We start from the raw sequence: 14,113 nt of genomic DNA, 5'->3' as shown, positions 1-14,113 counted from the left end.
GGGGCTTTTCCCAGGGGTAGTTTTCTGACCCTTGTGGTAGTTTGACTCTTCTGTGCCATGAACCTAAAAAAGTACTCGTTAGAACCCGACTGATCTCTTTTAAGGCCTTGAGAAATAGTTAATGTGACGGGTGGCAGCGTCTATATAAGAATACCGACCCAGGAAGGTATGGGCGATCGAGGCAGGACTGGGAAGGGCATGCGGAAAGGCGTCGAAATAGCAAGAGCAAAGTGGTGGGTTGCGTCTCGTCGAATAATAAAACACGTGTCAGTTAGGTACACATATAATGTCTGTGTTTGCTCGTCTTTACAGTGCAGACAATGGTTGGTTATGACACACACGTACAAAATGAAGGCTTAACGCTAGGAAAATAACCTATCATACACTCTGCGACGGACTGACTAACTGCAAGACTTCGTGGTGATAACAAGAGCTCATATCATAGACCCCGCTCGCACGTCGTTTACCATAGGAGGATGTGGAAGCATGTCTTAAATATGTATATGTTGAAATACCGTTGACTGGGATTTTGGAATGTATGTTTTCTTCCCTATTTATTTATTTATCTTATATTTTATTCGAAACTGACCTCTCTTTTGGCCGCTCCTCTAAACTCTTTTTATTTAATGGGGCAGATTAGTTTACTTTTTTTTCTCATTATTTTTTCCCCCCTAGAGCTGCTTCCTTTACTGTAAAAAAAAGTCAAAAAGTCTACTTAAGTCTACACGTACTTATTTGATGATGAGGTCAATGCATGGATAAGTGTATAGATAAAAAAAAAAAAAAAAAAAAAAAAAGTATACACCATTTCTTGGGATACTGACATACCTTTTCCTACGCATTTATTTTGTATTTCTCTCTCTCTTTTTTTTTACTCTTTATTTATCATATAATTTTCTGACCTGAGATGAACATACTATTGCAGCCACGGACTTTGTTTTTGGTATTGCTGACTAAGAGAAAAAAAGGTTAGAGATGTATAGACAGATGATATGAGAGGAAGGAAGAAAAAAAGTATTCCGTGTCCCAAATCAATTATTATAAAGAGGTACGTATATATATATTTTTTCTGTGTGTGTTGTAGACCTCATTTTCAATCCAGACACGGCCCACGCAATACCTTTAGTACTTCTTTTAATGTTTGGTCCTCGTCTTCAAGTGTTGCATGGGTGAAGAGGTGTCTGGCTAACTTATGTCTTATTGAGAGAACACACACACACACACACACACACACACACACACACACACACACCGTACCATATCATCACCATACTTGGTAAATCACCACTTATGTTTATCTGTGGTGAAGACTGGCCAATACATCACACCACACCCTACCAACATCAACATCTACATTACAAAACATCACCATCTCACATCACCATTACTGTTTACCAAGTCACCAGTCTACATAATTTCTGAACACTCATCTTCATCATCATCTTCTATCACCATCATCCTACAATCGAGTCTACATCAACATCCAACCGTCTACAGTACACCATCTTCTTAACCTCCTATCATCACAAACATCATCATTTTCATAACTACCAAAAATCAACTCACATCAATCTACGTATTAAATCATCCTCACTACCGTCCATCCCCCAGTCTACATCATCTACATAACTACCAAACATCACCTACGAATCTACCAAATCATCTTCACTACCATCCATCCCTCAGTCTACATCATCTACATAACTACCAAACATCACCTACGAATCTACCAAATCATCTTCACTACCATCCATCCCTCAGTCTACATCGTCTACATCTCTACCAAACATCACCTACGAATCTACCAAATCATCTTCACTACCATTCATCCCTCAGTCTACATCGTCTACATCTCTACCAAACATCAGCTTCACCTCCTATCATCATCATCATCATCAGTCTTCAGCGTGGTGGCCTCCGACGGGTGGGTCCTCTGGTTATGCTGTCGCTGGCCTGTGCTCCTCCTCCCCCTCCTCCTCCTCCATCACCCACCACTTCTCGTCCTCATACAGCTCCTCCGTCTTGAGGTTACCGAAGAGGCGGAGAATGAAGCCTGGAGGAAAATGGGAAGAAAAATGGACGTTACAGTGAGGTGTTGCTAGCTACGTGTTTATATATTGATTGATTGATAGTTTACGGTTGCAAGTAAACAACAAAGGAGAAGGGAGGAGCATGCCATCCCAATCCCCAGGCAGTACAGAGTGTGATTATACAACTAAGGATACTATATATTTTAAAGGATGCTATCTTCTGCTTCCTCTTCTTTTTCTTCTTTTTGTTTAATGTCCTTGTTATCCCTTACGGGGTTGGATGGACTTTTTAATAAGGGATGCGATCTAGATGAAATTAAGGATACATATTTATATACTTTTTATGTGATGAGAGAGAGAGAGAGAGAGAGAGAGAGAGAGAGACGAGTATGTATCTATCTATGGATATCTGATCAATCTATTCACCAATCAACTCACCATTATATTTTTTTGGTGTACAATCTAACTATTTTCGTCTATCAAGCTATTTTTATCTTCTAACTATTAACTATCTTTAACTTTCATTCGTGTTTTTCATTCAGCTATCTATTTTTATGATGACAATGAGGATAATAATGAGAGTTCAGCTCTTTCCACTCTATTCTAAAGAGTCTTGGTCCCTCACCTGCCACAATGCCCCCAGCGACGGCAAAGGCGATGGAGACGACGAGGGCGAGGAGCTGGTAGAGGGCCTGGGAGGTGCCTGAGATTCCCGAGCCGCCCGCCAGGTCCGGCAACACCTTCTGCAGGTCAGCCAGCGCCGCGGAGCCCTCGGGGGGAGCACGTTCGGGGAAGACCACGTACAGGCTGTGAGGAGAGAAAGGGAGGGATTGATGTCATGTGAGAAGGCTGCAATAACCACATATTGGAGAGGAAGACAGAGAGGAACCATACATAGAGGAGAAAGAGAGAGAAAAAAACATACGTCGAAGAGGAAGATATAGTAGAAGAACCATACATAGAAGGGGAAGACCACGTACAGGCTGTGAGGAGAGGAAGAGAGGGATTGATGTCATGTGAGAAGGCTGCAATAACCACACATAGGAGAGGAAGACAGAGAGGAACCATACACAGAGGAGAAAAAGATAAAAAAAAAACATACGTCGAAGAGGGAGATATATAGAAGAACCATACATAGAAGAGGAAGACGTAGAACTACACATAGAAGAACAGGAAGACAAAATAACAACCATACATACAAGTGGAAGAACCATACGATAAGGAAGACACAGAACAACCATACATAAAGACGGAGGAAGAGAAAGAGGAAGAGGAAGAGGAAGAGGAATACGTCTTTGATTTAAAATATAAACAGTGAAGAAACAATTTTAAAAGCAAACAATACTACATACATTTTGGATTATGAGAGAGAAAGGAAAAAGAAAGAGGAGGAGGAAAACAAATGACTCAGACAGTGAAGGACAATTTAAATGGAAAAAAATAAGAGTGAGGAATCGAGGAAAGAAAATGAGTAAATAAAAGTAAGTGAAAAGGAACTCAAGAGGTGAACGAAAGAAAGGAAAAAGAAAGAGAAAGAGGAAAACAAATGACTCAGACAGTGAAGGACAAAATAAATGGGGAAAAAAATAAGAGTGATTAATTGAGGATAGAAAATGAGTAAATAAAATTAAGTGAAAAGGAACTCAAGAGGTGAACGAAAAAAGTGAACTAACTCTTATAAAAACTATTACTACTCCTTCCCTCCCTTCCTCACCCTCACCAGGGTTGTTAAATTATCGTACTCATCGCATTACCTTTTCGTAGTTTCTGACATATAACTATTGCGAAAATGAAAGAAAACCATCACTATTTAACATTTTCAGCAATAACTTTAATTTTCGATCGTTACTTGTAAAGGTACGAGAGTTTTAGGCCTGAAAATGATGAAAATACGATGTTCAGAGTACGATAATTTGGCATCGCTGAGTCCCTCACTCACCTGACCCCATACGTCGCTTCGGAGGCCACGGCAGCTAGTATGGCCCCCACGATGCCCGCAAACACCCCGGGCATGCCGTGCAGGTTGTGGACCCCGCAAGTGTCGTGGATGCGGAGTCGACTCGCCATCATGGGCTGTGGGGGGGGGGGAGAGGAGGGTCAAAATGAGGGAAGTAAGAAGGCGTGAACTATAATGAAGGATTGTTATTCATTCGTCATCTTTCCCCTCTCTTTCCTTCTCTTTCATTCACTCTTTTCTTCTCTCCATCTCCCCTTCCTCTTCCAACCCCTATCTTCTCTACGCTCCTCTAATCTATTTTTTTTCTCTCTATCTCCCCTTTCTCATACCTCGCCTTCCTCTTCCTACCCCTATCTTCTCTACGCTCCTCTAATCTATTTTTTTTCTCTCTATCTCCCCTTCCTCTTCCTACCCCTATCTTCTCTACGCTCCTCTAATCTATTTTTTTCTCTCTATCTCCCCTTCCTCTTCCTACCCCTATCTTCTCTACACTCCTCTAATCTATTTTTCTTCTCTCTATCTCCCCTTTCTCATACCTCCCCTTCCTCTTCCTACCCCTATCTTCTCTACACTCCTCTAATCTATTTTTCTTCTCTCTATCTCCCCTTTTTTGTACTTCCCTTCCTCTTTCCACATCTATCTTCACTCCTCCTTTCGTTCTCTTTCCCTCTCTACCTCCCTTTCCTCTCCCCACCTAATATATCTTCTCCCCAATCCCCTCCCTATCTTCCTTCCCCTTCCTTCCTCAGTACTCACGGTGATGTAGACGTAGCCGCAGACGGAGAGGGTGGCGGCGAGGATGCCCACCAGCACGGCGCCCCAGGGGTGGATCATGAGGTCTGCTGCTGTCCCGATGGCCACGCCGCCCGCCAGAGTGCTGTTCTGGATGTGGACCTGCGGGAGAAGGGAGGTAGTAGTAGTAGTAGTAGTAGTAGTAGTAGTAGTAGTAGTTGTTGTTGTTGTTGTTGTTACTGCTATTGTTTTTTTTTGTTGTGCGTAAAACCTTAATCTCTATTTTTCCTTTCTTCCGTCTTTCCTTCCTTCCCTCCCCGTGTCCTTTCCTTCCTTCCTTTCTTTTTTTTCCTTAGTATGTTTCTTCTTTCCTTCCATCCTTCCTTCCTCTGTTTTGGGCGGTCAAGTGGTGCGCATAATCGTTTTCTTTTCTTTTGTCTTGCTCTTTTCATTAAGTAGCCAAATGAGGTATATAGACCCAGGGAAAGGGAAAACGTGACTGCAAAGATAGCACCCCTATTATATAAAGACTGACTCTACTTTTCCACCACGTTCCTTTCGTTCGTGAAACATATCCCCTGTGGCTTCGCGAGGATTGCTGGCGCCCGGGGACAAAGTCAGTACTGGCGCCTATCACCCATATGCACTGCCTCTCTAACCCACCTTTCATTTAAGACAAAAATCTGGTTGATCTCTCCCATTAAAAAATAATTCTTCACTTTGGCGCCCCATAAGTTCAGCGCCCGGGGACATATGTTACCCCCACTCTCCCCCCCCGTAACTGCATATCCCCAACTCTCCTTCGCCAGTAACAAACTACACCCAGTCATCCTCCTCATTCAGTAACAGATATTTTCAGGCCATTTTCACCTTGCATCCTTTCTTTGCCTTCGTTTCACCAGAAAAAAGGACACCTGGATCACTCTAAACACAACCATATGCTATTCATTTATACTATTTACACTCTTACTATCTTACTTATTTTGCTATTACAATGTTTACTTCCATATCACACACTCAGAACCCTCCCTCCCTCAGCCTGTCTAAACTCACAATGTCGAATTTCTTATCCCTGTTGATGAGCGAGAAGAGCGCTTACTTATTTTACTATTAATATTTTTACTTCACATCACACACTCGGACCCCTCCCCCCCCTCCCTCAGTCTGCCTAACCTCACCATGTCGAATTTCTTTTCCTTGTTGACGAGCGAGGAGAGCGCTTACTTATTTTACTACTGATATTTTTACTTCATATCACACACTCGGACCCCCCCCCCCCTCTCAGCCTGTCTAAACTCACAATGTCGAATTTCTTTTCCCTGTTGACGAGCGAGGAGAGCGCTTACTTATTTTACTATTAATATTTTTACTTCACATCACACACTCGGACCCCTCCCCCTCCCTCCCTCAGCCTGTCCAAACTCACCATGTCGAATTTCTTTTCCCTGTTGATGATCGAGGAGATCGCGAAGGTGGTGAAGCAGCAGGCGATGAGGGAGATGTAGGTGTTGATGATGCAGCGGAGTTGGGCGTCCCCGGAGGCAGCACCGCCGTTGAAGGAGGGCCAGTACACCCACAGGAAGACCGTACCTGACGAAGGGGAGGAGGTGGAGGGTCAGAGGAACGAGGCAAACACAAGCCGGGCTCTTCATGTCGTGTATTGGTGTGTATATAAATTATTGGCTGTAAAAGGATGATAAGGAAATATTACACCAATTTATAAAAGGACGAAAGGGAGGTGGAGGGTCACAGAAGCGAGACAAACAAAAGCCGGGCTCTTCATAATGTCGTGAGTTGATGTATTATATATAAATTATGTCAACTCGAAGGGCCGTTGAAGGACGATAAGGAAATATTACGCCAGTTTAGAAACGAAACAAAAGGGAGGTGGAGGGTCAGAGGAACAAGACTGAAACACAAGCCGGGCTCTTCATAATGTCGTGAGTTGATGTGTATATAAATTATGTCAACTCGAAGGCCTGTTGAAGGACGATAAGGAAATATTATGTATATGAATTATGTCAACTCGAAGGGCTCTTGAAGGACGATAATGAAACATTACGCCAGTTCAGAAAGGGGCGAAAGTAAGGTGGAGGGTCAGAGGAACAAGACTAGAAGACAAGCCGGATTCTTTATAACTTTGTGTATTACTGTGTATATACGCTAACTCGAGGTCTATTGGAGGGAGATAAGATTATACTCGCTTATGGAGGAACGAAGGGGAGGAAAAATCTTGAGTGGGTGAGGAAGACAGAGAGAAGGAGAGAGAGAAAGAAACCGATAAAGATTCAGAGGGAAAGAGAGAAGGTCAGAAGGGAGCGGAACTGCGGAGAGAAGGAGATGATAACAGGGTGGATAGGGTGATGATGATGATGATGATAAGGAGGAGGAGGAGGAAGAAGAAAAGGAGCAGCAGGTGTAAGGATCTAAGAGGTGTTCAAGAGGAGGTTAAGGAGGCGAGAAGAGAACAAGGGAAAGGATCTCTTGTATCTGAGTCAACAAGATAATACTCTCTCTCGTGGCAGGAGGAGGAGGAAGAGAAGGAGGAGGAGAGATGAGGAGGTAGAGAAGCATGAAAAGGAGAATGGTGATGAATAAGAGAAGGAAGAGGAGGAGGAGGAGGAGGAGGAAAGGGAGAGGAGGAGGAGGAGAAAAGAGAGAGGAAAATGTAGGAACAAAAAGATGTGAGGATGATGTATAGGAGAAAAGGAGGAGGGTAAGGAATTAGAAGAGGAGGAGGAGGAGAAAAGGAAGAGGAGGAGGAGGAGGAGGAGGAGAAAAGAGAGAGGAAGATGTTGGGGAAAGGAAGAAGTAAGGATGATGTTTAGGAGAAAAGGAAGGCGGTAAAGAATTAGAGAAGGAGGAGGAGGAGGAGGAGAAAAAAAGAAAAGAAAGAAAGGAGAAGAAAAGGAGGGTGATAAGGAGTTAGAAAAAGAGGAGGAGGAGGAGAAAAAAAGGAAAAAAAAGAAAGGAGGAGAAAATGAGGGTGGTAAGGAGTTAGAAAAAGAGGAGGAGGAGGAGGAGGAGAAAATATAAAAGAAGGGTATAAAAGAGAAAGGAGGAGAAAAGAGAGAAGAGGAGGTAGAGGATGTGGATAAGGATGAAAGTGGGGTGGCGATGAATTAGAGATGAGGAGAAAAGGGGGAGGAGAAAGTAGAGAAGAAAGTGAGGAATCGGAAGAGAAATCAGTAGAGTTATGAGAAAGGGGAGATGGAGAGAAGAAAACAGAGAGGAGGAAAGAGGAGGGAGGAGGAAGAAGAGAGGGAAGGAGGACGAATGACAGATACTATGAGAATGGAATCTAGAGGAAGGAGGAGGAGGAGGAGGAGGAGAGGGAGGGTAAAAAAAAAAAAGAGAAGGTTGAGGAGAAAGGTAAAAAGGAGTGTGGTGAAGAGGAGGACGAGGAAGAAGAGGAGGAGGAGGAAGAAGAGGAGGAGGAGGACGAGGAGGTAAGGAGAGGTGCTTGCATCTCTTGAAGGAGGTAAACTAAAACTTGCTCTTGACTTCTGGTATGCTAATGCTACGCTTGGTCATGGCAATAATAACAGAAGAAGAAGAAGAAGAAGAAGAAGAAGAAGAAGAAAAAGAAGAAAAAGAAGAAGAAGAAGAAGGATGAGGATGAGGAAAAGATGAAGAAAGGAGGAGGAGGAGGAGGAGGGGGAGAATAATAACAAGATAATATGAAGATAATAATAGAAGAAGAAGAAGAAGAAGAAGAAAGAAGAGGAGGAGGAATGAAAAACCTAAAAGAAACGAAAAAAAAGGAAAAATACAAGAATCTAAACAATACCGACAATAAAAACTGAATAAGTAAACAAAACACACAGACAAAGAACTCACACATAAAAACAAAACAAATAAAACAAACAATAACGGGCACAATAAAAAAATACACAAGTCCCCCAATTTAACCCTTGATTTAACCCCTAAACAAAACTAACACAAAAAACGGTCCTCTTAAAGGGTAGACTAAGGGAGTGACCGTGGCGCCTCACCTATCATGGCGAACATATCACTCTGGTGGCTGGACCCTTCTTTCTCGGTGGAGGCGTCACGGCGGTACATGATGAGGCTCGCGGCCAGCCCGAAGTAGGCCCCGAAGGCGTGCACGAACATGGAGTCACCTATGTCGACAGCCTGGCGAAGGGGAGAGAGAGAGGAGTTGATGAAAGGCGATGAAAAAAATGAAGTGAGAGATGTGAATGAGAGGAGAGAGAATGAGATGACAAAAACAGACAGAAACGTAGGCCAAAGGATAACGAAGAGAACATGAGAAAGTAGAAGGAATTAGAGTAGGAGGGAATAAAGAAAAGGAGACGGAAGGAGATGAATGAGAGACGTGGCAGATAAAAGACAAACATACAAAGACGAAAGAAAATAAATAAGAGAAGGTAGAGAGAAGGAATGAAACCAGGAGTGAAGATAGACAGAACACAGGCAGACAAACCATAAATCGAATCACAAACAAAAGAGAAGGAAAGAAAGTGAAGAGGAATGAAAAATAGTAACCTTTGCAAAAATAGAGAAACAAACACAAATATACAGAACAAAGAGAAAAGAGATAAAGAGGAAAGGAATGATGATACAGCAAAGAGAAGAGGAATAACATAGGAAACTTTTGCATATGAATAAAGGAAGAGATCGATAGAGACCCCCCTCCCCACCTCCCCTACCCTCATTCCCTCTATCCCTCCACCCTATGCCCCTCTCTCCTTATCCCTTCCCCTCACTCTATCCCTCCCCCTCACCTTATCCCCCTCCCCACCTCTCCTATCCCCATTCCTCTATCCCTCCACCCTATACCCCTCTCTCCTTATCCCTTCCCATCACCCTATCCCTTCTTCTCATCCTCTCCCCTTCTCTCCCCCGTAACTCCCTCACCCCGAAGTATCTCCTCCCGATGACCTCGTTGACGGCGAAGATCGGCACCTCCAGAAGCGTCAGGAGGATCAGCTGCGTGGGCGTGGTCTTGCCTATGAGGGCCCCGAAGCTGATGAGCACGGCGGCGGAGGTGAAGTCAGCGCCGAGAAGCCTGCAAGGAGGAGTGAAGAGCAGAGTGGTGAATACAAGAATCAAAGCCACCAACAACAAATGGATAGGGATAGGAACAACTGAACAGGGATAGGAACAACTGACCATGGAAAGGAACAAGTGACTAGGGATAGGAACAACTTAATAGGAATAGGAACAACTGAAGAGGGATAGGAACAACTCAATAGGGATAGGAACAACTCAATGGGGATAGGAACAACTGAAGAGGGATAGAGACAAACGAACAGTGACAGGAACACATGCATAGGGACAAACAAATGAATAGGAATGACTGGATAGGGATATAAATGAGCAATGACCACCATGACACAGACCCATCCACTCCTTCCCATCAACTCACGTGTTTAGGTCGACCAGGATGAGGCCGTCGTGAAGATGGAAGAACCCGTTGACGAGGATGGCCCACTGCAGGCAGAGGGCGGCGACCATGAAGTTGAGGCCCACCGCGCTGAGGCCGTAGCGCTTCAGGAACATCATCAGGAAGCCGAAGCCGATGAAGATCATGACGTGGACATCCTGGAACACTGAAGGGGGAGTGGGAAAGGGCGTGAGAGGGAGAGAGAGGTGATGATATGAATGAACTTAAGACGATGAAGATTAATACATGGACTTTGTTGGACACTGGAAGAAACAATGGAGGAAACACTGAAGGGGGAGTGGGAAAGGGCGTGAGAGAGGAAGAGAGGTGATGATATGAATGAACTTAAGATGATGAAGATTAATACATGGACTTTGTTGGACACTGGAAGAAACAATGGAGGAAACACTGAAGGGAGGTTGTTATTGCAAAGCTTTCCAAACATAAAATGACACATAAATGAAACAAAATACTAACAATACTTAAAAAATAAAACTAACAAAATCGACTCCTGGAACACTGAGTGGAGTTTAATATTATTATTAGAGTTTACAGACGAAATCTTTCCAAGGATAAAATACATAAAAGAAAAAAAAAAGATAGGAAAATGCTTAAAAAATAAAAGTAATAACAAAATAACCCACTGGAGAGAGAGAGAGAGAGAGAGAGAGAGAGAGAGAGAGAGAGAGAGAGAGAGACGTGAAGATAATCTCGACAATCAACGTATTTCTGTGACAACTCAAGGGCTTCTCATATTTGACTAAAAAACGTAAAACTGCTCTCTCTCTCTCTCTCTCTCTCTCTCTCTCTCTCTGTGTGTGTGTGTGTGTGTGTGTGTGTGTGTCGTGCAAATTTAGGTTAGCATGTTGTATCTACTATTGAATATGCATGAGAGAGAGAGAGAGAGAGAGAGAGAGAGAGAGAGAGAGAGAGAGAGAGAGAGAGAGAGAGAGAGAGAGAGAGAAACCCAATCACTCTTCCCTCACTTAACCATCACTCCTTCCCTCCCTCTACGCCCCTTCCCTTCTCCCCCTTCCTCCCTCTCCCTCTACAGTAAGATAAATGATTGCCTCCCCTACCTCTCCCCTTGCCCCCCATCCCCCCCACCAGCATCCTCTTTCACCCCTTAACCCCCTGCTAGGCACTACAAGACCTCCTCAGGCTTGTCATCACCCACTAGGCTGTCCCTGAAGAATCCGGGCTTAGCTTACACCGGCAGGAGGTTCTTCAAGGGAGGCTACGGAAGGCGACCCAGCAAATATACAGAGGTCGTGGTAGCCTAGCATAACGGTCGTGGTAGCCTAGCATAACGGTCGTGGTAGCCTAGTATAGATAAACAAGGGTCGTGGTAGCCTAGTATAGATAAACAAGGGTCATGATAGCCTAGCATAGACAAACAAGGATCGTGGTAGCCTAGCAAAGGGTCGTGATAGCCTAGCATAGATAAACAAGGGTCATGATAGCCTAGCATAGACAAACAAGGATCGTGGTAGCCTAGCAAAGGGTCATGATAGCCTAGCATAGATAAACAAGGGTCGTGATAGCCTAGCAAAGGGTCGTGATAGCCTAGCAAAGGGTCGTGATAGCCTAGCATAGATAAACAAGGGTCGTGATAGCCTAGCAAAGGGTCGTGATAGCCTAGCATAGATAAACAAGGGTCGTGATAGCCTAGCAAAGGGTCGTGATAGCCTAGCATAGATAAACAAGGGTCGTGATAGCCTAGCATAGATAAACAAGGGTCGTGATAGCCTAGCAAAGGGTCGTGATAGCCTAGCATATATAAACAAGGGTCGTGATAGCCTAGCAAAGGGTCGTGATAGCCTAGCATAGATAAACAAGGGTCGTGATAGCCTAGCAAAGGGTCGTGATAGCCTAGCATAGATAAACAAGGGTCGTGATAGCCTAGCATAGATAAACAAGGGTCATGATAGCCTAGCATAGATAAACAAGAGTCGTGATAGCCTAGCAAAGAGTCGTGATAGCCTAGCATAGACAAAGATCGTGGAAGCCTAGCAAAGGGTCGTGATAGCCTAGCATAGATAAACAAGGGTCGTGATAGCCTAGCATAGATAAACAAGAGTCGTGATAGCCTAGCAAAGGGTCGTGATAGCCTAGCATAGACAAACAAAGGTCGTGATAGCCTAGCATTCTTTAGGTCAACAATATTTTTTCTGCAGCAAGGGAGGCAGCTCAAGGGGGTAAAAAACAGAAACAACAACAATAAAAACCCTCTATAGACGCTGCCCTGAGCAAAAAGAACGAGAGGCCAGAGGAAAGGTCAGCTTAGGGTATAGAGGAGGAGAGAAGAGATTAAAAGGAAATAAGTTGAGGAGAGAAGATATGAAAAAAAAATGAAAGGAGAGGGGAGGGGAGAAGATGTATAAGGAGAGGAAAGTAGATAATTACTTAACGAGAAGAAAGGTGTCTCTCTCTCACTCTCTCTCTCTCTCTCTCCTCGTGAATGGATAAGAGAATACCAGACAGAGGGAGGCACATAGCTCGGAGTACTTGACGTGTTTACGGTACAGAAGGAAGGCTATGTCAAAATAATCTTAACACTGCTACAAAGGAAATGACAGAGGAAGATGCTGGTGTGAGATGCCTGAGACGCCGAAAGAGGTTGATTTATAGTTTATTGTTGCAAGTGAACAACTAAGGAGAAGGGAGGAACATGCCATCCCAACGCCCAGGCAGTACAGTGTGATTATACAACTAAGGATACATGTGGAAGTAGCACCAGGAAACTAAAAAGAGACAATGGTAGGGGATAAGTGCCGAAAGAGGGTTATACTTTCACGCTTTCGGCGCCCACAACAGATACTTCCAAAGGTCACAAAAGAGATTAGTCGGATTTTCATGCCTTTTTTTTCACATTCATGGTGCAGAAGCCTTGTCAAACTATCCCTAGGGTCATAAAACTACCCATGGAAACACCTAAACCTCTCCGAAACCCTTATTCAGTGAAGGTTTTTATTCTCAGACGATTTCGGCTCTCTCAATAAGCGAAGATTAGCCGGGTTCTCAAGAGTGCTTTTTACATTCATGGTGTAGAAGCCTTGTCAAACTATCCCTAGGGTCATAAAACTACCCATGGAAACACCTGTCCCTCCGAAACCCTTATTCAATGAAGGTTTTTATTCTCAGACGATTTTGGCTCTCTCAGTAAGCGTTAGCAAAGGCCACAGCGAAGATTAGCCGCGTTCTCAAGAGTGCTTTTTACATTCATGGTGTAGAAGCCTTGTCAAACTATCCCTAGGGTCATAAAACTACCCATGGAAACACCTAAACAGACCTCTGCGAAAGCGGGTGTGTAAGCCCCGAGATTGTTTGATACTATGGGCCACTCGGACTCACTTGGGTACATTTTGTTGTGGTTCGCGGAGTCCTCGCTCTTGTAGTCGTGGTCGAGATGTTCCTCATGCTCGGTGCCGTTGACGAGGGGATGGTGGCGAGCATTTGCGTCCGGGTGGTACCTGAAGGGGCGGGAGGGAGGACAGGTGAGGGAGGTTACAGGTAAACAAGAAAAATATTAATGAAGATGGTGATGAAAATGATGATGATGATGAATGTAATGAAGTATAAGAAGGAGAGAGAGAGAGAGAGAGAGAGAGAGAGAATTCGCAGATGAAAGTGGCGACTGTTTGGTATTTGATTGGACCTATTTTCTCTCTCTCTCTCTCTCTTCCTCCTTCTTCCTTCGGTACCCTACTACAAATATTTTTTTTCTTTCTTCTATTTTCGTAATTTTCGTCACTTTATTTCGTCTTTCTACTTTTCTTAACACGTAGAATAAGAGGAAGAACAATAAGTAATAATAAAAAATAAGAATAATACGAATAATGAAAAATGTGAAAAGCCTAATGCTACGCCAACGCCACTCCTCTCTCTCTCTCTCTCTCTCTCTCAAACTATGATAAAATGGGTCGATTCTTCTTCTTTTTCTATTTTTCACTTCTATCTTTTACTTCTTTTCTTCTCCTTCCC

At 43.7% G+C, this 14,113-nt stretch overlaps 1 protein-coding gene across 3 annotated transcripts in view; it reads right to left on the bottom strand.

Moving 5' to 3' along the window:
* Nucleotides 1-267: 267 nt before the first annotated feature.
* LOC127008229 (ammonium transporter Rh type B-like) overlaps nucleotides 268-14,113 on the bottom strand; it is a 23,627-nt gene continuing 9,781 nt past the window's right edge. For 2 of the 3 annotated variants that reach the window (XM_050879963.1, XM_050879964.1), the window contains exons 2-10: nucleotides 13,484-13,602; nucleotides 10,112-10,295; nucleotides 9,601-9,751; nucleotides 8,715-8,856; nucleotides 6,146-6,309; nucleotides 4,744-4,881; nucleotides 3,970-4,103; nucleotides 2,656-2,837; nucleotides 268-2,053 (exon numbers count right to left, since the gene is read on the bottom strand). In XM_050879963.1, the coding sequence (XP_050735920.1) occupies nucleotides 1,938-2,053; nucleotides 2,656-2,837; nucleotides 3,970-4,103; nucleotides 4,744-4,881; nucleotides 6,146-6,309; nucleotides 8,715-8,856; nucleotides 9,601-9,751; nucleotides 10,112-10,295; nucleotides 13,484-13,602 (1,330 nt within the window). In that variant the 3' untranslated portion in view covers nucleotides 268-1,937. The remainder of the gene's footprint in view (nucleotides 2,054-2,655; nucleotides 2,838-3,969; nucleotides 4,104-4,743; nucleotides 4,882-6,145; nucleotides 6,310-8,714; nucleotides 8,857-9,600; nucleotides 9,752-10,111; nucleotides 10,296-13,483; nucleotides 13,603-14,113) is intronic. The other variant, XR_007760918.1, reaches the window with a different exon arrangement.

Source organism: Eriocheir sinensis, chromosome 37 (assembly GCF_024679095.1).
Source record: "Eriocheir sinensis breed Jianghai 21 chromosome 37, ASM2467909v1, whole genome shotgun sequence".
NCBI lineage: Eukaryota > Metazoa > Arthropoda > Malacostraca > Decapoda > Varunidae > Eriocheir > Eriocheir sinensis.
The sequence above is the reverse complement of the archived record's forward strand: the minus strand, read 5'-3'. Positions and strand labels throughout refer to the sequence as shown.